Below are 25,780 nucleotides of genomic sequence, written 5' to 3'. Positions count from 1 at the left end.
TAGTCTATGTCATCAGATGCACCCAATGTGATCTGATGTATATAGGTAGCACGGCCCGCAAATTTAAGAGTCGGATTCTCGAACATTTGAACTACATCGGGAATCCCAATATTCTTAATATATCAAATGTAGCGAGGCACTTTATTCAGAAACATGCCCGTAGAGTGTCATTTTTCCAATCCTTTGGGATAGAGAAAGTTTTGGCACCCAAAAGGGGAGGTGACCACCGTAAAAAGATTCTTCTCCGGGAGGCCTACTGGATCTTTAGACTTGGATCTAGAATTCCAGCAGGCCTCAATCTGCGCAAAGAACTAATGTATATCTACCATTGACTTAGAGAACATATGGATAAAAGAAAGGGCAGATATTTATCAACAGTCTAATATGGAGGCCCGATTCCAGCGTAGTTGAATCTATTTCCCTTTTCAGTAGGCAAGGTGGACACAATCCACAGTGTCTGATAAAATGGAGTAGTTTAGCTGGACGCTGTTTAGGACAGGGATCACACGGTGCGGTTCTGGCTTCCCATAAGAGAATCTATTCATAGCATTAAAGTGTCGGAAGAACAATCTCTGCTGGCAAGTCTGTATGTCTATATACCTATTTATTTAATTTGACCTTTATGCCTGAGACAAGCGGACTTGCCAGTTTCTTTTGACACAAGATATGCTAGATGGCAAGGAACACTTTAATTGCTACTTACCTCTGCAACAAAACGTTTTATACCAAATTGCCTTGTTTCAATTATAAGGATTTACTATGAAATTTCCATATTATTTGTCGGTTCAGAACCAATTGTAACATATTCCAGGCTGGAAGGCCGCCATTTTGGTTGTTTGTATTACGATTTTAATAAGTTGAATGAATAGGTATTCACACTGTGCGGTTTGTCTTGTAAAAGCACAGAATAAGTTGACTATGGGGTTAATTTGTCCATGGGATATCTTCACAGTGTGTTTCCAATTGTATGTTTAATTGATGAATTAAAGGAAAAGGTGTGCTTTAGCTGTGGCAGCCAATGAGATTGGATGCTCCCCTCAGAGTTTTCTGACGAGGTGCACTCTAAATCCTTTATAATATGGGGTCACACTGAACATGGTGCTACGACTAAGGGTACTCACCCGAAACGCGTTAGCGACCATGCCGTGGACTCAGTGATTGTGTCGGTTTTATGCATTTATCAATAAAGAAGAGCTAAAAGAGGATCTTTATCGTCTCCGGAAACCTTTTTTCCTAATTTGTTTGCTGCCTGTCACGGGAACACTCCCCCAGGGCCTCTGGAGCCGGGTTCATATACCACACCAGGAAGGTGAGCTGGATTACAAGTTTTTCTATTTATACAAGTGTTGATTTCCGTGCTACGCCTGTGGTTACCCGAAGAGAATACATTACCTCTGGCTCTTCAAGTGTATCCATTTTTTATTACGGACTATCACTGTGTTTTCCACGTGCACACTTTCCATTATGGCTTATTCCATCCTGCCTGACCGTCAATCGAAGGCAAATTCGGTATTTTCTATGGATGATCAGACTGGCTCTGGAGATATTAACGTCAAAAGCATAATGTTGAATTTGGAACGGCTACTGAACCAAGAAACCCGGGTTTGGTGGGATTGCACCACCTTAACAAAATACACAGAAAAAAGCATGATTCCACGGGGCTTAAGAATTAAGAAAGTACCCACCACTGTGTTTTCGGATGATTTCGTACAGAGATGGAACAATATTTTGTCTGACTGTTCGATTGAATTGATGAAACTTATTATAGAGTTTGAAAATGCAAAGCTGTTAACTTTACAAGAAGAAATTCAATCTACTAGAGAATCTCTAGCAAAATACAGCAGCAGCAAGGAATTCATCACTATCGACGAAGATATCAAGTCATCCATCACGAAACTAGAAGAAAATATAATGGACTATAAACATTCCAAATACCAACGTGATCTATATGACTACACCCACAATCAGGTCTATGAATGGGGGAGGAGGGATAATGTGTATTCCACACCTAAATCCATCCTTAAATCCCAACCTAACCGCAAACATAAGAGAATATCAAAAAGGGTGTCCAGGGTCAGTTTCTCCTCGGATATGGAGGGGACTGAACCTTCACATGAGACTAGCGAGTTGGAGCCGGGATCCGATGTCTCCGCACTCCATCCTGTATCTGACGAGGCCAGTAATTTTGTGTCTTATTATAAAAAGACAAAAATTGCTAAAGATAAAGAGGATATGACCAGTGCCTCAAAAAACGCAGAGCAGGGAGGGGACGGAGACACCGGTCAGCGGCATCAACGATCAACTCGGCTGCAGAGGAAACAAAAGTGAACTCCAATCAGTTAAATGTTGTAAACCTATCCAGTGTCGTTCTGAGCAGAGAACAGATAAACATACTTTCACTAGGTCTTAATTTTGCACCTACCTGTCACTTTGATATGTTTTCCACATTATTGGACATAAATAAATTTGTACGCAATATGACTGTATCCCGACATTTTCATGATATTTCATCCTCTCCTGAACCCCCTCAGGACGACATAGAAACTTATGAGGAAAATTCATACAAAAACCTCCTGTTCAAGGAACAGGTGGCTTTGTGCTGTCTTGAGGGTCTTCAGGATGACCAGGGGATTAGAGATCTGCCCAAACCGCCTAACAAATTTTGTACCCGCAATACTAAGTTCTATCCCGTTATGTCACGTACGGGCAGTATGGATGTATTTCAGGAGGTCCTGGAGAAAGAATTAAGAAATATAGAATCAAATACTAAAAAGACCAGTAACCATAACAACCTTAATGCATCCCAAGCCCTTGCTCTCCAGCAATTACAACAATATGACACTATAGTAATTAAAATGGCGGACAAGGGGGGGGCAGTGGTCGTTATGGACAGGGCCATGTATGGCCAGCAATTACGGGAAATGTTGGCGGACACTTCCACATATAAGAAACTATTGCGAGACCCGCTACCAGAGTATATGGTTAGCTATGGTTCGCTGTTATCAAAGGGAAAGGAATGTGGAGCCTTCGGAGATAGTGAATACAGATATTTGAATGTGGAAGTGCCCGTTACCCCTATTATGCATGCCCTGCCCAAAATCCATAAGGGGACTCATCCACCCCCCCTTCGTCCTATAGTGTCGGGTATAGGCTCCCTGACTGAGCGCTTGGGCAGTTGGCTGGACAATATTTTCCAGCCACTGGTCAGGCGCACTCCAGGGTTTTTAAAAGATACCTCAGATGTATTAAGAGCTATGTACAAATTAGTGTGGACCGATAATTATAGGTGGATCACAGCGGATGTAGTTTCTCTATATCCCTCTATTCCCCACGGGGTCGCTCTTCTGGCTTTAGAATTTCATTTACATCGATATACCGGTTTCAGTTTTGGCTATATAGATTACATTTGTGAAGTCACCAAATTTTTATTAACTCACAATTACTTTGTTTTTGATGGTGTGCACTACCTGCAGACCCGCGGAGTCTCAATGGGAGCAAAGTTCTCACCGTCTTTGGCCAATCTGACCATGTCTTACTGGGAGGAGAAGCACATTTACGGTTTGGAGAATCCGTTTGGGCCTGGCTTGGTCTGGTACGGCAGATACATCGACGACATACTTATGGTGTGGGCGGGCGATGTGTCTGCCGTCACGGACCTCCAGGCCTATCTAAACAACAATGATTACAACTTGCGATTCATCTGTACTGCACATGAGTCCCATATCAACTTCTTGGATTTGACGCTCCGGGGGTGTCCGGGAGAAATAGTGCACACCATCACATACAGAAAAGAAGTATCCGGCAACTCAATCCTAAATGCAAAAAGCCACCACCCAATGCATACCATTAAAGCGATCCCCGTGGGTGAATTTATGCGCACAGCAAGAAACTGTAGTGACAGGGAAAAACTAGATGAAGAGTTTGAAAAGGTAGCTCAAAGACTAAAAGATAGAAATTATCCAACTTGGATGATCAAAAGGGGAAGAGCAATTGCTTCACTCAAAAATCGAGAGGAAATGCTATTTGGCAAGCCCAAGCATAAGAAAGGTAGAGGGGCCTCTGTTAATGCTGCGGGAGATTGCGGAGATGACGGGCAGGACAGTATTCCCACTTTATCCCTGGCGTATAGCAGAGAATTCAACGCTATTAGTACATCTATTAAAAAATGCTTGCCAATATTGTTTGAGGACAATATTTTATATCAAGCATTGAAGTCTGGTTGCAGGATAGTCTCCAGAAGAGCAACCACTCTGTCCTGCTCACTATCACCGTCCCTCTACACTGCCAGTATTACCAAACATGATGTCAAATCCAGGTGGCTAGGTTATCAGGGCTTCACTAAATGTGGAAGCAATCGCTGCAAAACATGCAGTTACGTAGTACCTATTCAGACTTTTGACAACTCAACACATACTGTCACATTTCCAATACGCAGTTATATCAACTGTAATACTGAGGGTGTAGTCTATGTCATCAGATGCACCCAATGTGATCTGATGTATATAGGTAGCACGGCCCGCAAATTTAAGAGTCGGATTCTCGAACATTTGAACTACATCGGGAATCCCAATATTCTTAATATATCAAATGTAGCGAGGCACTTTATTCAGAAACATGCCCGTAGAGTGTCATTTTTCCAATCCTTTGGGATAGAGAAAGTTTTGGCACCCAAAAGGGGAGGTGACCACCGTAAAAAGATTCTTCTCCGGGAGGCCTACTGGATCTTTAGACTTGGATCTAGAATTCCAGCAGGCCTCAATCTGCGCAAAGAACTAATGTATATCTACCATTGACTTAGAGAACATATGGATAAAAGAAAGGGCAGATATTTATCAACAGTCTAATATGGAGGCCCGATTCCAGCGTAGTTGAATCTATTTCCCTTTTCAGTAGGCAAGGTGGACACAATCCACAGTGTCTGATAAAATGGAGTAGTTTAGCTGGACGCTGTTTAGGACAGGGATCACACGGTGCGGTTCTGGCTTCCCATAAGAGAATCTATTCATAGCATTAAAGTGTCGGAAGAACAATCTCTGCTGGCAAGTCTGTATGTCTATATACCTATTTATTTAATTTGACCTTTATGCCTGAGACAAGCGGACTTGCCAGTTTCTTTTGACACAAGATATGCTAGATGGCAAGGAACACTTTAATTGCTACTTACCTCTGCAACAAAACGTTTTATACCAAATTGCCTTGTTTCAATTATAAGGATTTACTATGAAATTTCCATATTATTTGTCGGTTCAGAACCAATTGTAACATATTCCAGGCTGGAAGGCCGCCATTTTGGTTGTTTGTATTACGATTTTAATAAGTTGAATGAATAGGTATTCACACTGTGCGGTTTGTCTTGTAAAAGCACAGAATAAGTTGACTATGGGGTTAATTTGTCCATGGGATATCTTCACAGTGTGTTTCCAATTGTATGTTTAATTGATGAATTAAAGGAAAAGGTGTGCTTTAGCTGTGGCAGCCAATGAGATTGGATGCTCCCCTCAGAGTTTTCTGACGAGGTGCACTCTAAATCCTTTATAATATGGGGTCACACTGAACATGGTGCTACGACTAAGGGTACTCACCCGAAACGCGTTAGCGACCATGCCGTGGACTCAGTGATTGTGTCGGTTTTATGCATTTATCAATAAAGAAGAGCTAAAAGAGGATCTTTATCGTCTCCGGAAACCTTTTTTCCTAATTTGTTTGCTGCCTGTCACGGGAACACTCCCCCAGGGCCTCTGGAGCCGGGTTCATATACCACACCAGGAAGGTGAGCTGGATTACAAGTTTTTCTATTTATACAAGTGTTGATTTCCGTGCTACGCCTGTGGTTACCCGAAGAGAATACATTACCTCTGGCTCTTCAAGTGTATCCATTTTTTATTACGGACTATCACTGTGTTTTCCACGTGCACACTTTCCATTATGGCTTATTCCATCCTGCCTGACCGTCAATCGAAGGCAAATTCGGTATTTTCTATGGATGATCAGACTGGCTCTGGAGATATTAACGTCAAAAGCATAATGTTGAATTTGGAACGGCTACTGAACCAAGAAACCCGGGTTTGGTGGGATTGCACCACCTTAACAAAATACACAGAAAAAAGCATGATTCCACGGGGCTTAAGAATTAAGAAAGTACCCACCACTGTGTTTTCGGATGATTTCGTACAGAGATGGAACAATATTTTGTCTGACTGTTCGATTGAATTGATGAAACTTATTATAGAGTTTGAAAATGCAAAGCTGTTAACTTTACAAGAAGAAATTCAATCTACTAGAGAATCTCTAGCAAAATACAGCAGCAGCAAGGAATTCATCACTATCGACGAAGATATCAAGTCATCCATCACGAAACTAGAAGAAAATATAATGGACTATAAACATTCCAAATACCAACGTGATCTATATGACTACACCCACAATCAGGTCTATGAATGGGGGAGGAGGGATAATGTGTATTCCACACCTAAATCCATCCTTAAATCCCAACCTAACCGCAAACATAAGAGAATATCAAAAAGGGTGTCCAGGGTCAGTTTCTCCTCGGATATGGAGGGGACTGAACCTTCACATGAGACTAGCGAGTTGGAGCCGGGATCCGATGTCTCCGCACTCCATCCTGTATCTGACGAGGCCAGTAATTTTGTGTCTTATTATAAAAAGACAAAAATTGCTAAAGATAAAGAGGATATGACCAGTGCCTCAAAAAACGCAGAGCAGGGAGGGGACGGAGACACCGGTCAGCGGCATCAACGATCAACTCGGCTGCAGAGGAAACAAAAGTGAACTCCAATCAGTTAAATGTTGTAAACCTATCCAGTGTCGTTCTGAGCAGAGAACAGATAAACATACTTTCACTAGGTCTTAATTTTGCACCTACCTGTCACTTTGATATGTTTTCCACATTATTGGACATAAATAAATTTGTACGCAATATGACTGTATCCCGACATTTTCATGATATTTCATCCTCTCCTGAACCCCCTCAGGACGACATAGAAACTTATGAGGAAAATTCATACAAAAACCTCCTGTTCAAGGAACAGGTGGCTTTGTGCTGTCTTGAGGGTCTTCAGGATGACCAGGGGATTAGAGATCTGCCCAAACCGCCTAACAAATTTTGTACCCGCAATACTAAGTTCTATCCCGTTATGTCACGTACGGGCAGTATGGATGTATTTCAGGAGGTCCTGGAGAAAGAATTAAGAAATATAGAATCAAATACTAAAAAGACCAGTAACCATAACAACCTTAATGCATCCCAAGCCCTTGCTCTCCAGCAATTACAACAATATGACACTATAGTAATTAAAATGGCGGACAAGGGGGGGGCAGTGGTCGTTATGGACAGGGCCATGTATGGCCAGCAATTACGGGAAATGTTGGCGGACACTTCCACATATAAGAAACTATTGCGAGACCCGCTACCAGAGTATATGGTTAGCTATGGTTCGCTGTTATCAAAGGGAAAGGAATGTGGAGCCTTCGGAGATAGTGAATACAGATATTTGAATGTGGAAGTGCCCGTTACCCCTATTATGCATGCCCTGCCCAAAATCCATAAGGGGACTCATCCACCCCCCCTTCGTCCTATAGTGTCGGGTATAGGCTCCCTGACTGAGCGCTTGGGCAGTTGGCTGGACAATATTTTCCAGCCACTGGTCAGGCGCACTCCAGGGTTTTTAAAAGATACCTCAGATGTATTAAGAGCTATGTACAAATTAGTGTGGACCGATAATTATAGGTGGATCACAGCGGATGTAGTTTCTCTATATCCCTCTATTCCCCACGGGGTCGCTCTTCTGGCTTTAGAATTTCATTTACATCGATATACCGGTTTCAGTTTTGGCTATATAGATTACATTTGTGAAGTCACCAAATTTTTATTAACTCACAATTACTTTGTTTTTGATGGTGTGCACTACCTGCAGACCCGCGGAGTCTCAATGGGAGCAAAGTTCTCACCGTCTTTGGCCAATCTGACCATGTCTTACTGGGAGGAGAAGCACATTTACGGTTTGGAGAATCCGTTTGGGCCTGGCTTGGTCTGGTACGGCAGATACATCGACGACATACTTATGGTGTGGGCGGGCGATGTGTCTGCCGTCACGGACCTCCAGGCCTATCTAAACAACAATGATTACAACTTGCGATTCATCTGTACTGCACATGAGTCCCATATCAACTTCTTGGATTTGACGCTCCGGGGGTGTCCGGGAGAAATAGTGCACACCATCACATACAGAAAAGAAGTATCCGGCAACTCAATCCTAAATGCAAAAAGCCACCACCCAATGCATACCATTAAAGCGATCCCCGTGGGTGAATTTATGCGCACAGCAAGAAACTGTAGTGACAGGGAAAAACTAGATGAAGAGTTTGAAAAGGTAGCTCAAAGACTAAAAGATAGAAATTATCCAACTTGGATGATCAAAAGGGGAAGAGCAATTGCTTCACTCAAAAATCGAGAGGAAATGCTATTTGGCAAGCCCAAGCATAAGAAAGGTAGAGGGGCCTCTGTTAATGCTGCGGGAGATTGCGGAGATGACGGGCAGGACAGTATTCCCACTTTATCCCTGGCGTATAGCAGAGAATTCAACGCTATTAGTACATCTATTAAAAAATGCTTGCCAATATTGTTTGAGGACAATATTTTATATCAAGCATTGAAGTCTGGTTGCAGGATAGTCTCCAGAAGAGCAACCACTCTGTCCTGCTCACTATCACCGTCCCTCTACACTGCCAGTATTACCAAACATGATGTCAAATCCAGGTGGCTAGGTTATCAGGGCTTCACTAAATGTGGAAGCAATCGCTGCAAAACATGCAGTTACGTAGTACCTATTCAGACTTTTGACAACTCAACACATACTGTCACATTTCCAATACGCAGTTATATCAACTGTAATACTGAGGGTGTAGTCTATGTCATCAGATGCACCCAATGTGATCTGATGTATATAGGTAGCACGGCCCGCAAATTTAAGAGTCGGATTCTCGAACATTTGAACTACATCGGGAATCCCAATATTCTTAATATATCAAATGTAGCGAGGCACTTTATTCAGAAACATGCCCGTAGAGTGTCATTTTTCCAATCCTTTGGGATAGAGAAAGTTTTGGCACCCAAAAGGGGAGGTGACCACCGTAAAAAGATTCTTCTCCGGGAGGCCTACTGGATCTTTAGACTTGGATCTAGAATTCCAGCAGGCCTCAATCTGCGCAAAGAACTAATGTATATCTACCATTGACTTAGAGAACATATGGATAAAAGAAAGGGCAGATATTTATCAACAGTCTAATATGGAGGCCCGATTCCAGCGTAGTTGAATCTATTTCCCTTTTCAGTAGGCAAGGTGGACACAATCCACAGTGTCTGATAAAATGGAGTAGTTTAGCTGGACGCTGTTTAGGACAGGGATCACACGGTGCGGTTCTGGCTTCCCATAAGAGAATCTATTCATAGCATTAAAGTGTCGGAAGAACAATCTCTGCTGGCAAGTCTGTATGTCTATATACCTATTTATTTAATTTGACCTTTATGCCTGAGACAAGCGGACTTGCCAGTTTCTTTTGACACAAGATATGCTAGATGGCAAGGAACACTTTAATTGCTACTTACCTCTGCAACAAAACGTTTTATACCAAATTGCCTTGTTTCAATTATAAGGATTTACTATGAAATTTCCATATTATTTGTCGGTTCAGAACCAATTGTAACATATTCCAGGCTGGAAGGCCGCCATTTTGGTTGTTTGTATTACGATTTTAATAAGTTGAATGAATAGGTATTCACACTGTGCGGTTTGTCTTGTAAAAGCACAGAATAAGTTGACTATGGGGTTAATTTGTCCATGGGATATCTTCACAGTGTGTTTCCAATTGTATGTTTAATTGATGAATTAAAGGAAAAGGTGTGCTTTAGCTGTGGCAGCCAATGAGATTGGATGCTCCCCTCAGAGTTTTCTGACGAGGTGCACTCTAAATCCTTTATAATATGGGGTCACACTGAACATGGTGCTACGACTAAGGGTACTCACCCGAAACGCGTTAGCGACCATGCCGTGGACTCAGTGATTGTGTCGGTTTTATGCATTTATCAATAAAGAAGAGCTAAAAGAGGATCTTTATCGTCTCCGGAAACCTTTTTTCCTAATTTGTTTGCTGCTATGAATAATTTTGGACTGGACACTTTTTGCTCAAATGTAAATAAAAGCTGAGAAATGTTTTTTTTCCACAATAATGCCTCTTGTACATCGTCTTATTATCTTTTGGGAGACACTTATGTCATTTCCCGTCAAAAAATTACTTACTGTTTGAATAAAAGTAACTAAGTCAAAATTTGCCAGGGGTATGAATAATTATGGGCAGCACTGTATATATTTCTAAATGTCTATTTATGCATGAATGTACTCTGGTACTAGAGTTGCACCGGGTATCGAAGAGTATTGATACCCAATAGATACTTTTATACCCGGATCGATTCGATACCGGGTCTTAATATATAACAATATTAGGCTGCGCTGCTCCGCAGCCTAGTATCAGTTAGAGAACATGGCACGCGTCGCTCTCAGCACGCGCCATGTTCTCCTCAGCAGCACAGTGGTGGAGAAGGAGGGAGTCTCTCCCTCCCTCCCCACTGTGCCGCTGCCACCAATGGGGTGATAGCACGGAGGAGGAGGGGACGAACTGTGGCCACTGCTCCACCAATGAATGTAATTAACATATTAATTAGAGTGTAAAGTCCTATTCACCCTAATAGATCTCTATTAGGGTGAATAGGACAATGGTTCTAGCCCCTAAGGGGGCTAATAGTTAGTAAATAAAAAGTAAAAAAAAAGACCAAAATACTAACAGTTTAAATCACCCCCTTTCCCAATTTTACATATAAAATTTATAAACAATTAAAAAAAATTACAATATAATATATAGCAATATTAAAATATATTACAGATCGCCACACCCGAAAAAGTGTGAACTATTAAAGTATTAAAAAATATTTCTTATGCGGTGAACGCCGTAACAGAAAAAAAATCAAAACTGCGCGATTCTCCATTTTTAGTCACTTTGTCCCCCCCAAAAAATAGGATAGGACTATTCTATTATGGGCCGGACGTTCAATAAAATGCGAAATGCACGTGGCTTTTTTGGTGTTTTATTTTTTTCTCATGGTATCGAATGGTATTGAGTATCGTAATACTTTTTTATGGTATCGAAATCGAATCAAAACTTTGGTATTGTGACAACCCTATCTGGTACAGTCCTGATCAAAAGTTTAAGACCACTTGAAAAATGGCAAAAAATCATATTTAGCATGGCTGGATCTCAACAAGGTTCCAAGTAGAGCTTCAACATGCAACAAGAAGAAATGGGAGTGAGACAAAACATTTTTTGAGCATTCAATTTAATGAAAACAACGAATAAATTGAAACAGGCAGTTTTTCAGCTAAGTTTAGGACCACACCTCCAAAAAAAAACTAAACCCCCCCAAAACAGAAATCCAACTTCCAAACATGAACTCAGTAATGAGTAGCTCCGCCGTTATTGTTTATCACTTTCAAAAATTTGTTTCGGCATGCTTGATGCAAGCGTTTCCATGAGGTGAGTGGGAACATTTCTCCAAGTGGTGAAGACGGCCGCACGAAGGCCATCTACTGTCTGGAACTGTTGTCCATTTTTGTAAACTTCCCTTGCCATCCATCCCCAAAGGTTCTCAATTGGATTTAGATCAGGGGAACACGCAGGATGGGCCAAAAGAGTGATGTTATTCTCCTGGAAGAAGTCCCTTGTCCTGCGGGCATTGTGTACTGTAGCGTTGTCCTGTTGAAAAACCCAGTCGTTACCACACAGACGAGGGCCCTCAGTCATGAGGAATGCTCTCTGCAACATCTGGACATAGCCAACAGCCGTTTGACGCCCCTGCACTTCCTGAAGCTCCATTGTTCCACTGAAGGAAAAAGCACCCCAGACCATTATGGCACCCCCTCCACTGTGGCGCGTAGAAAACATCTCAGGTGGGATCTGCTTGTCATGCCAGTAACGTTGGAAACCATCAGGACCATCAAGGTTCAATTTTTTCTCATCAGAGAATAAAACTTTCTTCCACCTTTGAATGTCCCATGTTTGGTGCTCTCTTGCAAAGTCCAAACGAGCAGTTCTGTGGCGTTCAAGGAGACAAGGTCTTTGAAGACGTTTTTTGTTTTTGAAGCCCTTCAGTCTCAGATGCCGTCTGATGGTTATGGGGCTGCAGTCAGCACCAGTAAGGGCCTTAATTTGGGTCGAGGATCGTCCAGTGTCTTGACGGACAGCCAATTGGATCCTCCGGCTCAGTACTGATGAAATTTTTTTGGTCTTCCACTTGACTTTTTTGTTCTATAACCCTCAGGATCATTTAAGAAATGCCAAATGACTGTCTTACTGCGTCCCACCTCAGCAGCGATGGCGCGCTGTGAGAGACCCTGCTTATGCAGTTCAACAACCCGACCACGTTCAAAAAGGGAGAGTTTTTTTGCCTTTGCCATCACAACGTGTGACTACCTGACAGAAAATGACAATGAATCCACATCTTTGCACAGATTTGGCCTTTTAAAGGCATGTGGTCCTAAAATTTGGATTAGCTGAAAAACAGCCTGTTTCAGTTTAATCGTTATTTTCAATTAATTGAATGCTCAAAAAATGTTTTGTCTCACTCTCATTTCTTCTTGTTGCATGTTGAAGCTCTACTTGGAACCTTGTTAAGATCCAACAATGTAAAATATGATTTTTTTGCCATTTTTCAAGTGGTCTTAAACTTTTGATCAGGACTGTACTATAGATTTTATGTTCCGATTTGTCTTTTTTTGTATTTACAGTTCATGTTCTATTCCTATGTACGAATTAACCTTCAATAAATACAAGTTAAAAAATAAACTAACAGTTATGCCAGGTTTACTCAGCCAGAGAAGCAGCCGATTATCGGGAAGGAAGTATCCTTTTCTGACAACTGGTTGCTCATTCAGTGGTGGTGAGGCTCATATTTACTGGCTGCACCTTTAGATGGGCAGATTATTGGCAAAGAGCATTTGTAGGAACATTAGTCCCCAATATTCTGCCCGACAATCAGGGTGTGTAAACCTGCAACACAGATACCAGCTCACTGTGTCTGCAGTTGAAATATACCCGTGTGCTCGGTGCCTGGTTTTTCAACCTCCTTATACAGGTACGACAAATAACAAAAAGATGTAGGCTCCAGCACTCACTTTTGTTGAAGTGTCTTTTCTCCTTCTTCATTTAGCAAGTATTTACAGACATACAAACAGGACACAATTTCTCTCTGGTGTATTGGCTGTTACGAATAAGAAGTTTTCGAAACACGTCAACAGCCAATACACCAGAGAGAAATTGTGTCCTGTTTGTATGTCTGTAAATACTTGCTAAATAAAGAAGGAGAAAAGACACTTCAACAAAAGTGAGTGCTGGAGCCTACATCTTTTTGTTATTTGTGTAAACCTGCCATTACATCCACAAAAGGGATTACTGCAATATAAAATATGATATGCAGAACCCTAAACAAGCAGGACTTCTTATAGGTCACAAATTACTTAGAGTATGTGCTGTACTTTTCAATTCTATGACAACCCACTAATCAAAAGGAAATATAATTATATATGACCAACACAGGCCAATACTGTAAACACATTGAAATAGGCATCTGACACTAAAACCTATTACCCTGAATCATTCAAAACTTTTAAAAGGCTGAAAATTTACTTATAGGATAGCTGCCTTACATCTGTTAACATTAGAGACAGAGCTTGTTAAGAGCTCATTTACATCCCTTTCTTCCCAGAATTCCAGCAGCGTTCCCTGGCCTATAGGTCTCCTCAGGCTTTTGAACTCTAAATGGTGAATGAATTCACAAACATCATTGACCATATGACACATATCTATTTGTGAGAAGATCATTTTAGCTTGACTTTACTCTTAAAGTACTACTAGACCACCTGCCTTGTTCAGAATGCAAAACCTTTCCAGTCTCCATTTGTGAAAATTGTTATATTTTGCTGCAAATTTCTATCATAGATAAAGAGAAATCTTAATAAAAGAGCTGCATAGAGCTTAAAAAACTATTAGCTCAGAGGAAACATGTATTTCCTTTTATGATGAACCTTCAATGTCTGACCATCTCAACCAAAAATGATTCTTAGGACACCTCTGAAATTCACTCATTCATTCAGTCTATTTAGTACTTATAGCTTACTAGCAGGATGAGCCGGCTTCTCAGGGGTATATTTTGACTATTTCATTTAATGTTTCTGTGTGTGGGCAAAAGATATCCACAGTGTCCCGTATAACAGTGACATCCACAGCTCCCCACCCCCTTAACAGTGACCTCCACAGTACCCTGCCCCGTAGCAGTGACCCCCACAGTGGCCATCCTTTAACACTGTCCTCCACAGCGGCCCGCCCCCTTAACAGTGACCTCCACAGTGCCCCTTTCCTTTAATATTTGACCTTCACAACACTCCTTCCCCCTTAAAGGCAGCACCATGCCCCCTTAACAGTGACCTATAACAGTTAATAAAAATGGCTGAGTTGTTATGGAAACCTGGTGTAGACCTGTGTGGATGTCAAGACTGAAGGACCTGCGAGCCTCTATTGGATAATAAGGGTCATATGACTGTGAATGGCATTTAGGATAGGAATAAAGCTGCAAGCTCCTATTGGCTAATAAATTTTTTGAGAATATCTCAAGAATCGTACGTCCTAGAGAGCTGAGACCTTTACAAAAACCTTCCCAGACACCCAATGTACCTATGTGCCAAATTTGGTGTAGTTCGGTCCAGTCATTTGCCCGTGTATAAAGAACACTCAACAGACAGAAATTCAGTTTTATATATAAATAGTACTAGCAGGATGACCCGGCTTTGCACAGGTATATTTTGACTATTTCAATTAATGTTTGTGTATGAGATTAAAGATATCCATAGTGTTCCCTATAACAGTGACCTCTACAGCACCCCTCCCCCTTAACATTGACCTCCACAGTACCCCACCCCCTTTACATTGACCTCCACAGCAGCCCGTCCCCTTAACAGTGAACCCCCAACAGCGGTCCACCCCCTTAACAGCGACCTCTGCAGCATTCCGCCTCCTTAACAGTGACCCCTCACAGTGCCCTACACAGTGACCACTCCCCTTTAACAGTGAACCCACCCACTGCACCATGCCCCCTTAATATAAGACCTCCACAGCACCCAATCCCCTTAATATAAGACTACCATAGTACCCTGCCCTCTTAAAATGTGACATCCATAGCACCTCGTCCTTTAACAGTGACCTCCACAGCACTATGCTCACTTAACATTGACCTTTAACAGTGAAGAAAAATGGCTGAGTTGTTATGGAAACCTGTTGTAACTGTGTGTGTCAAGACTGAAGGACCTGAGAGAGAGATTACTCACCAGTGCCAATGTCTGTAGAAAATTCCTCCTCCATGGACTGCTGATCACTGTTCATATACATCTCCTCTTCTCTCTCTATAATTTCAACTTTAAGATCAATGATATCTTCACCCTTCCACAAGAAGTGAAAAAGTAATGTCAAAGTTGGGGAAGTTTGGCAGAAGTTACAGTTGAAGGTAAAGCAGAAGTTAAATCACCAGGAAACCAAATTTTTAACAACCACCCAAACCAAAATTCTTTATATTATCTAACTATATGACTATTTAAATAGAAATAATAAAATAATGTTGAAAATAAACTGAAACTTAGCTGCAAAGAGCTTTTCTACAACTCATAAAAAGGATATGATGATGGCTCAACTATCTACCTGGTAATCCTGTGGGACACTGTGATTTTCCTCGAAACAATATTGGGAATTTAGCTGACTGGGATATATCTCTGGCAGATTCTCTTTACTGGATCCATCTGCAGGAAAAACACATACTGAGTAAATCCTATGTGATCAGATGATGGAGGCATCTGGATGATCCTTTATTTCATTATAATAACATTCTCATCTTACCTGGTGACATGGGAGGCTGGTGGTCCTCCATCATGACATTGTTGTAAAGATCCTTATGTCCTTCTAAATACTCCCACTCTTCCATGAATAAATGGACAGCAACATCCTTGCACCTTACCAGAACCTGAAACACACAGTCATCATCTAGCCTTATTTTTTTTTTGTATCACTGTATAATGTCCCAGCATTCGTGGCAGCCCTCACCTCTCCAGTCAGCAGCTCAACGATCTTGTTGATGAGTGCTAAGATCTTCGGCTCATTGGTCCTCTCATGTATGAGTGAGTGAGAGGAGTCCGTAGATGCTTTCTTCACTACTGTAAAATTCTGTGTATAACGAGATGATCACAACCATCATCATATATATTCCCAAAATCCCTCATGTCTGCAATAATGTTCATGTGTTATTAAAGAGGATTTTCAGCCAAAACACAATAACTGACCATATACTGTACTACTATTGAATATGAGGTTAGCATGATGGACAAAGTTTACAAATCATTTATGGATACATATGAGAGAAGTCTTTGACTGGTAATTTTATTTTTATTGCATCCTCTCCTAGCTTTGGTGGAGGAAACTTGCATGCAGGAAAACAGCCAAACCCGGGTCATGTTATATAATTCAAAGAAGTCCCTCACCTCTCGGGTAAGCAGGTAGATGATCTCCAAGGAAAAATTTAGCACTCTTTCTGTCATCAGCTCCTTGTACCTCTCCATTTTTGAATGGTCAGTATGGAAGAGGAGTGCTGTCTTGTGGAGGACACTATGAGGAAAATTCAACTCGGAGGATTTTGAACAGTAAGCACCTGAATGTAATAAACATATACAAATATAGTATTACACTAAAAAGAATGTGCAGTCGTGTTATGAGATCAGCTTATATTTAGGTATAACCATGGAATGAGAATATAAGTCATACTAGAGAAATTTAGAAATGATTAGGCAAGTTCTTGCGTTCAGAGCTTTTTCTATAGCAGTCAGAATTTAGGATGCCCTAGTAATGGTCACATAACATTTCGCTGGCACCAGAATATCTACCTCTCTACCACCCTGGGTGTGAGTCAACATTAGTTACAGGATATCAAATACACATAGCTAATTGCAACACTTAATGCACATAGCATACATGTTTCTAAATGAACTTCACCACTGCTTCAAAACTGGTCCATTACTGGTACTAGAATTTGTATAGGATGTCCCTACAACCACTACTCATGGTACTACCGAAACATCAGCTCACATATAGGATGTGACCACTTACAAAATTGGTAAAAGTGTGTGTGCATATGTTCTGTGTAGATATTTCTGTCTATGTATGACTCTGCAGGTATGAAATACACTCTGCTGGCTAGAAAGCAGTCCTAAGGACAATAGTCATACAAAGATCATTTTACCTCCTATCGGTTTGCCATTGGAAACACACATATAAAGTGGAATACATTCCTCAACCTTCTAGTGTTCTGCTCTGTTTGGGACCAGTTTTACAGTTACATAAGCCCGAATGGTTATCCCTATCATAAGAGATCACAAAGCTTAATCTAGAGCTTTAGTTTGAACCCATCAAGTAGATATACTGATCATCCGTAACATGAAAACCAAGTAATGTCGTTTGGGTTCTCTGTGCGCTGCCAAAGAGGCCCTGACTCATTGAGGCATAGATGGACTCAGCAAGATCTCTGAAGGTGTCCTATGATATTTGTCACCAAGACCAAACAGCAGATTCATTAAGTCTTATAAGATGCAAAGTGGAGCCTTAATGGATTGGACTTGTTTATCTGCCACATTCCAGAGATGGACTGAGATCTGCGAAATTTAGAGTCAACACCTTGGACTCTTTGTCATGTTCCTCAAACCATTCCTGAACTATTATTGCATGTTCACTTCCCGTCTAATATATCCCAGCTCTTGACAGGTTCTATAGTCACAACATGTCAATGCTATTCATTTTATGGCTTATCTGTATATTAACTTTTATATTTATGGCGCACACTAAAACTATATATTTAACTAGATTTTTTAACTATATTTCAAAATCCACAAGGACCAATCATATACAATATTAATTCAGGCTGTGTAACGATTAATAATAGCAATTTTAAAGGGTTTGTCTGACTTCAGCAAGTGGCATTTATCATGTAGAGCTAATACAATCCACTTAGTGTACAAGCCACATAGTGTGCAAGCACAGCTGCTGGATTGCAGGGTGGCCGTAACCATTGAAATAAGAAGTGTATAATGTGATGGAAAAATGAATCAAGCCAGCAAAGGAGGCAATAAGGAGAATCACAATACATTAGTAAGTGTCTTGTATTAACTTTCTCTACATGATAAATGCCATTTGCTTGAAGTGAGACAGTCCCTTTAAAATTGCTAATGTTAATTGTTAAAATTTATAGTTAAAAATACAGAGAAAGTAAGATGTCAAAAGAAAATAAAACTATAGCAGTTGACCCCATAATGTACAATAAATGGCGATGTTAGCTGTACTCTATTATTGAGCGAATAAAGGAACAGTCTTATTAGAATTGCTTGGTCCTTATACCTTGTCCTTATCCCTTAGCTCCAGCTGAATGTTGTCCATGATTGGCCCTTTTGGATTCTAAATTGTTAATACTGAAATATTTATTCACCCTTGCATTAATAGCTATTGGATGTGTTGACTGTAGTTAACAGACTGCAGAGGGAGCATGACCAGACTGTATTAGCGAGTCCACGTGTCACATAGCCCTGACAACCCACCAGGCATCACTCACCTAAGCTGACACCTTTGGAGGTTTCCCCTTTCTTACACTGCTGGTCAACCTTCACACCCTTAAACAAATTCAACAGACAGTTGGTCAGGGCATGCAAGTGTTAATGTTTCTAAAAGACAAAAAACAATGCACATTCAAATAAAAAAATAAAATAAAATAAATATATACAGGTGAAACTTGAAAACTTAGAATATCGTGCAAAAGTTCAATTATTTCAGCAATGCAAGTTAAAAGGAATTGCATTAATGCAGCTTAAAATTCGAATTTTGTAAAAAGGTTCAATATTCTAGTCAGCTAATTAATCCATACCCCCTGAGCAAAGGGTACCTCAAAATTGTGACTTTGGGGTTTCATAAGCTGTAAGCCATAATCATCCGAATGATAACAAATAAAGGCTTAAAATATCTCGCTTTGCATGTAATGAGTCTATCACACATGTTAGTTTCACCTTTTAAGTTGCATTACTGAAATAAATTAACTTAAATGCACGATATTCAAATTTTTCGAGTTTCACCTGTATATTAGCAATAACATACACACTTATTTTTTTTTGTGAAAAAAAACACAGTTTTGTGATTGCTTTTTAGAATTTATTTTACAGCCTTTACTGTACCGTATACTGTGCAGGTGAAAGAGGTTGGGGCATAAGGGTAATTACTGCAACTGTCACTCAACGAACAACAAACTTGGAGCCAGCATTGTGCAGTACAATGTTTTCTGTCACCACACATGTCCAAATAAAAGAAAACTGCTGTTTTATAACATGCAAATGAGCCCCTAGGGCTTCGCTCACTGCCATTCATGCCAAGCCCCCACCACTAAGACTGACAGGCCACTCAGTGAAAACATATCCACGCCTAGCACTGAAGTATTGCGGGAAGGCGTTCTGCACATGCGCAGTGAAGGGATGGAGACTTCTGGGCAATCATCATCCCTTTACTGTGCCCATGCCAAATGCGATCCCGTGATACTTCAGGGCCAGGCGTAAATATGTTTTCACTGCGTGGCCTGTTAGTCTTAGCGGTGGGGACACGGCATGAACGGCAATCAGTAGAACCACTGGGAGCAACAAGGTGCAGTGGCACTGACCTCATTGCTCCCAGGGGCCTACTTGCAGATAATAAAACAGCAGTTTTCTTGGCATTGTGGGCACCGAGGAAGATGGGACAAACACTCTGGCGTTCAGCCGACCAGTGCACATCTCAAAGGTCAGCCAGTTTTATTTAGGCATATGTGGTGACAGATGCCCTTTAAGGAAACAAATAATACTAACTGCAGTCAATAATAGTAGAATAGCATAAAGGATACCTAAATTCTGCTGATTTTCCCTCCCTATACACTGTGATATAAAAGGTATAAACCAGGTTCACACCACTTTTCTACATATAAGATCTCTGGAAAGGTAAAGGTCTAACTACCTGATGATTATGAAAGATGCTGTTATTTTCCTCATGATATTCTTGGGAATACAGCCGACTGGGACATCTCTCTGTTGAATTTCTGTTACTGGATCCATCTGTAGGAAACAGGCAGTGGCTAAATACAGGGCGAGTCAAAACTCGCAGGAGACTGTTTTATTTCAGAAATGGAAGGGAAAAGGAAAAATCTTAATACCCCAGCAAGTTATGGGTGAGGGGGCCCTATCTTTTAGGCTATGTCCGGAACATGGCCGCCATATTGGATCAAGGTCAAATATTTCCAATGGGAAAGGGGTCATGTAGTTTACTAAAGAAGACCAGAATCTCTTGTGGTTCAAAAGTTATTAACACAGAAAGCTGTAACAACTACCGGGAATGTTACCTGGGATGCACAGCTATTTGACGTGTTCAATATCCCTAGTGCTGAACACAGAACTTTGAAGTTTTGAAATTTCTGTGTTGATAACTTTTAAACCACAAGATATATCCGATTGCTGCAATCGATTACTTGGAAACCTCTTGTCTTCTTTGATGCATTACATGACCCCCTTCCCATTGGAAATATTTGCCCTTGATCCAATATGGTGGCTTTCAAGATGGCGGCCATGTTTTGCACATAGCCTAAAAGACAGGCCCCCTCACCTATTACATGCTTTCCTTTCTGAAATAAAAGGGTGCCCTGAGACTTTTGACTCATCCTGTACATTGTTTATATCTGAATAATCAGATGATGGAGGGAGGTATCTAGATGATCCTCAAAACTGCTCCATTCAATGAGAGGCTACTCTTACCCGGTGATGTGAAGGTCTCATGGTTCTCCATCATGATGTCCTTGTAGTTACCCTTGTGTCCCTCTATGTACTCCCACTCCTCCATAGAGAAATAAACAGTGACATCCTGACATCTTATAGGAACCTGACATACAATCATACTGTTATTATCCAGACACATTAGGGCAGATTTACTAACCCTACAGGCGACAGCTGTCTAGACATGCACCAAATCACGGTGGCTCATGCTGGATGACACATTTGGTGCATGGCTAGACAATTTTGTCTGACACCTAATAATTAGCTTCATTAGAGATAGAATTTTAAGCCAGAATTGTGAACTAACTTTGGACCAAAATGTTGTATACTAGGCCGCGCCACTTTGTCAGCTTGGCGCAGAAAATTTCTTTGACCCTAGATGAGCAATTTATGCCAAAATCTAGGTGTGCTCACATTAGTAAATGTGGGCCAGTATCCCCTGGTGTCATTGTAGAAGGTCATGTCAATGCTCACCTCTCCAGTCAGCAGCTCAATCATCTTGTTGGTGAGTTTTAGGATCTTCTGAGCATTGTTTCTATCATATATCAGTCTATGAAGTTGATGCATTCTGCCTGAGCTCTGGGTCCTCCTGCTCAATCCCCCTGACCCTCTGTGATGTCCGAGGGGGGTCACACACTTACTAGATGTTTTCACTAAGGTGTAATCCTGTGTTGAGAGAGACACCGATAGGATTATATATATTCCTAGAGTCACAAGTCCAATCACACTGTTGCTTTATTAATAAATATGGATGAGATGTCATGTGAAATAACTGCTACATTTCCTCACCTCTCCAGTCAGCAGGTTGATGATCTCCTGAGTGAGGTTAAATATACTGTAGAATATTCTGATTTGGCCAATTTCCATCCTGAGAGGCTCACCAATTGTGAGGATCAAGTTTTAAGGACAGAATATGAAACTTCAACATAGATGCTTAGATGCAAAAAAAAAAGAAAGAAAAAAAAGAAAGAAAATGAATAACTGCATATTTAATGGTTATACTCACTTGACATGTTATTTTCCCACTTTAGGGTTTGGCCACATGTGTCAAGCCCACTGCAGATTATCCACAGTGGATCTGCCGGTATTCTTCTGCAGAAAGATCTGCACTGAACTACTGTGGATACACTGTGGGTTACCCACAGATTTCACCCCCTGTATTGCAAAGGGTAAATCTGCTGCAAATCTCTGCAACATAAATTGACACGCAGTGGACTTACAGGGGTTGTCCGCTTTTTTTCTATTGATGACCTAGCTTCAGGATAGTTAATCAATATATGATCAGCTGTTTGAAGAGAAAGCAGCACTCTTCTCTGTTTACCGTCTCGCTGCAATGACGAGCTGTCTAATTACAACTATGGCATCACCGTTTACTTCTATGGGACGGCACGTGCACCGCTGCAGCAGTCACATGCCACTTGGTGAATACATCACTGCTGCAGCCAGACATTGTCCTCTGTCAAGCCTCAGGCTGGGTCTCCTAGGCAACCTGTTTGTGTACTACTCACTGTAGTACACGAACAGGCAATGCATTACAATACAGATGTATTGTAATGCATTGCAGAGAGGATCAGACCCCTAAAAGTGAACATCAGAAATAAAGTAATAAAATTAATAAAGAAAAAAAAAGAAAAAGAAAAAACGCCCCTTTCCCCTTATTTTATAATAAAAAAACACATAAAAAACAAAACAAAAACCCATACATATTAGGTATCCGTAATGACCGGCTCTATAAATATATCACATGATCCACACAGTCCGATAAACACCATAACATTTTTTAAATAAAAACTGTGTAAAAAAAATCTATTTTTGTCACCTTACATCACAAAAAGTGCAACACCAAGCGATCCAAAAGTTGTATGTCCCACAAAATGGTATCAATAAAACCATCACCTCATCCCGCAATGAGCCCCTACCTAAGACAATCGCCCTAAAAAAAAAAAAAACTATAGCTCTCAGAACATGGAGACACTAAAACATAATTTTTTTGTTTCAAAACTGCTATTATTGTGCTAATACATAACAAAAATATATACATATTAAGTATCGGCACGTCCGTAACAACCAGCTCTATAAAAATATCACATGACCTAACCCCTCAGGTGTCACATTACATCACAAAAATTGAAACAGCAAGTGATCAAAAACACGTATGCGCCCCAAAATAGTACCAATCAAACCGTCACATTATCCCGCAAAAAATGATACCCTAACTAAGAGAATTGGTCAAAAAATCACTCTCAGACAATAGAGACACTAAAATATGATTATTTTTTGCTTCAAAACTGCTATTATTGTGCTAAAGTGAAATAAAAAAAAAAAAAGTATACATATTAGGTATCGCCACGTTGTTACAAGTATCGGCACGTCCGTAACAACCAGCTCTATAAAAAAATATCACATGACCTAACCCCTCAGGTGAACACGGTAAAAAATAAAAAATAAAAACTGTGTAAAAATTTTTTAATTTTTGTCACCTTACATCACAAGCGATCAAAAAGGCCTATTACTTCCCCCCCCCTCAAATAGTACCAATCAAACCATCAACTCATCCCACAAAAAATTAGCTCTGAGCTGCGATTGGACAGCGCTACAGCCTGGGAGAAGGAACGCCCAGGGTGAAACAGGGCAGACTCCGCCTAGTCGAACCAATTCAGTGAAGATACCGGAGGACACAGCGGGCGAACGGAGTGGCGCCCAGGGATAATAGTAAGTGCAGTGAGATCCCAGGGCGCCGCTCTATGTAGCCCGATAATTATCTTGCAATGTTTGGACCGATGAAAGGTCCCCTTTAATCTAGACGCTTTTTGCCCCCCAATTTAATTCTGGATATACCGCAAGTTTTTGATGGAAAGACTCGTTGTATTTATACCATACAGTACCTCAGAAATTTTTGTAAGCTTCCAATATGCTATCTAAATGATGAAACAATCCACAACAGAGGTCTGGATGTTTCTCACCTATAACTGCTGAGGATATGCAGAAGGCTTGTAACCAATTAAAGAAAGTTTTTTGTTGAATTCTTTTTCTCTCATCCTCATCTTTATTGTCTGATTTTAACGTTTCTTTTGCCGATGGGAGAAGAGACATAATATCAATGAATTCTTTATTCCAAATTTTTTCTTTTATCTGGCTTGAAAGATTAAAGCCCAAAAGGAGATATTTGGCAGGGCATAATTCTACACTCCCGTGCCATGCGCTCTCAAGATGGCGCCAGCACCCAGGGCATGCAGTCCACAGCAGCGGTGTCAGGAGCACCCGGGAGCCCTGCTTCACAAGTATTCAGGCGCCGCTCAGCTTCAGGTGCTGGAACCCAGGCTGTCTGTGCTGCACTCCTCTACAACACCACAGATCATGGCTGTGCATCAGGTCAGTCCTGGGAGCTCACCCCACTCCTCACAGGCTGCAGCACCACCGGCCATTAGCCCTGCCATTCCAGTGGACATTACCCTGGGGACTGTGGTTAACCCTTCCAGGCCCACTGGGCATTCGCCTAAAGTATCAGACATGCTAAATAACTTAGACATACACCAGGGACCCCTCTGTGGCCAGTCATCATCCCACTTGGGTCTACAGGGACAGCCCTTGGATCGTTACCAAAGGTCCCCTGACCTTTGGTCACACTTCACGTCCCTTCTCCTCTCGCTATGCAAGACCCCCCTCACCCCCCTTCCCGCTCCCCTGGACCCTTCCTGGCAGCATCTCCATGTTGGTTCACTGGATCTTCATTGGACGACCACATGGAGCAATCCCACTTAGTCCCAAGTCCCTACAGATCTCCCCTGTACCCCTCATTGAGACTTCTGCCCTTTGCAGACCTATTTGATGAAGATACCAGACCATCAACTATGACAGACCTGCGTACCCCTATTTGCTCTCTACCTTCTAAAGCAGACCTATCCAGTTTTGCTACCAGCATCCTACAAGAATGTAAAGGGGAATTCTCTCAGGTCTGCTTTGAGCTGGCTGCACTCTGTCATGCAAGACCATGCAACTCTGTCTGCAACCGTCTAAGCTCTACAAGATAAGGCCCAAACTCATGACACGCAACTCTATATTTTACAATAACATCTGGACGATATAGAAAACCATAGTCGCCATAACAACATACGGATTAGACGCCTTCCAGAATCAGTAACGACAGCAGACCTACTGCCCACGATCGTGAGAATATTTAATGGAATCCTAGGACGTCTGCTCTCTTTTCATATAGAGATCGACAGAGCGCACAGAGCCCTTAGGCCTCCTAACCCTTATTGCGCCAACCCAAGAGATGTCTTTCGCAGAATTTACTTCTATGGTTAAAGAACAAATCCTACACAAAGCTCGACAATCCTCCCCTCTGTCTCATGAAGGGACCCCCATCACGGTACTGCAGGACCTTTTACGTCACACTTTATTACAACGAGCTGCCTTACGCCTACTACTGGATCTCTTCAGGGACCGTGGAATTCCTTATCGTTGGGGTTACCCATTCACCCTTTTTGCAGGCCCTAAAGGTCAGGTTGCTGTTCTACATCACCCCTCAGACTTACCACACTTTCTACAACAACTAGACCTGTCACCAATGGGCCAATGACCCATCATTCCACCTGCTCCAACGACGTGGAGACAACCTCACCTCTCCCAGATCGCCAGCACTGAAACCTCTGGACCGACCATGTCAACTCCTCGTGGATGAGTACAACGGCGATCAGCTGGTCCCCGACTAGGATCCCTATCCAACTCTGTCACCTGAGGGATGCCTGCTGTTCCTCACTGGGACTAATACAAGACTAAGTCTTGTAGCC

General features: G+C 41.5%; 2 protein-coding genes across 2 annotated transcripts in view; both read right to left on the bottom strand.

Annotated features, from left to right (window-relative positions):
* LOC121004097 (gastrula zinc finger protein XlCGF26.1-like) overlaps nucleotides 1-25,780 on the bottom strand; it is a 705,032-nt gene that overhangs the window by 287,141 nt on the left and 392,111 nt on the right. The gene's annotated exons all lie outside the window — the stretch shown is intronic.
* The window catches only part of LOC121004093 (zinc finger protein 420-like), a 61,555-nt gene that overhangs the window by 29,056 nt on the left and 6,719 nt on the right, over nucleotides 1-25,780 (bottom strand). The window contains exons 2-11 of the mRNA XM_040436180.1: nucleotides 21,777-21,920; nucleotides 21,462-21,653; nucleotides 20,970-21,093; nucleotides 20,179-20,276; nucleotides 18,761-18,818; nucleotides 16,647-16,813; nucleotides 16,213-16,332; nucleotides 16,009-16,132; nucleotides 15,814-15,911; nucleotides 15,447-15,558 (exon numbers count right to left, since the gene is read on the bottom strand). Of these exons, the coding sequence (XP_040292114.1) occupies nucleotides 15,447-15,558; nucleotides 15,814-15,911; nucleotides 16,009-16,132; nucleotides 16,213-16,332; nucleotides 16,647-16,813; nucleotides 18,761-18,818; nucleotides 20,179-20,276; nucleotides 20,970-21,093; nucleotides 21,462-21,653; nucleotides 21,777-21,854 (1,171 nt within the window). The 5' untranslated portion in view covers nucleotides 21,855-21,920. The remainder of the gene's footprint in view (nucleotides 1-15,446; nucleotides 15,559-15,813; nucleotides 15,912-16,008; nucleotides 16,133-16,212; nucleotides 16,333-16,646; nucleotides 16,814-18,760; nucleotides 18,819-20,178; nucleotides 20,277-20,969; nucleotides 21,094-21,461; nucleotides 21,654-21,776; nucleotides 21,921-25,780) is intronic.

The sequence above is a fragment of the Bufo bufo genome, chromosome 6 (genome assembly GCF_905171765.1).
Source record: "Bufo bufo chromosome 6, aBufBuf1.1, whole genome shotgun sequence".
NCBI classification, from domain to species: domain Eukaryota; kingdom Metazoa; phylum Chordata; class Amphibia; order Anura; family Bufonidae; genus Bufo; species Bufo bufo.
This window is presented reverse-complemented; position numbering and strand designations above follow the sequence as displayed.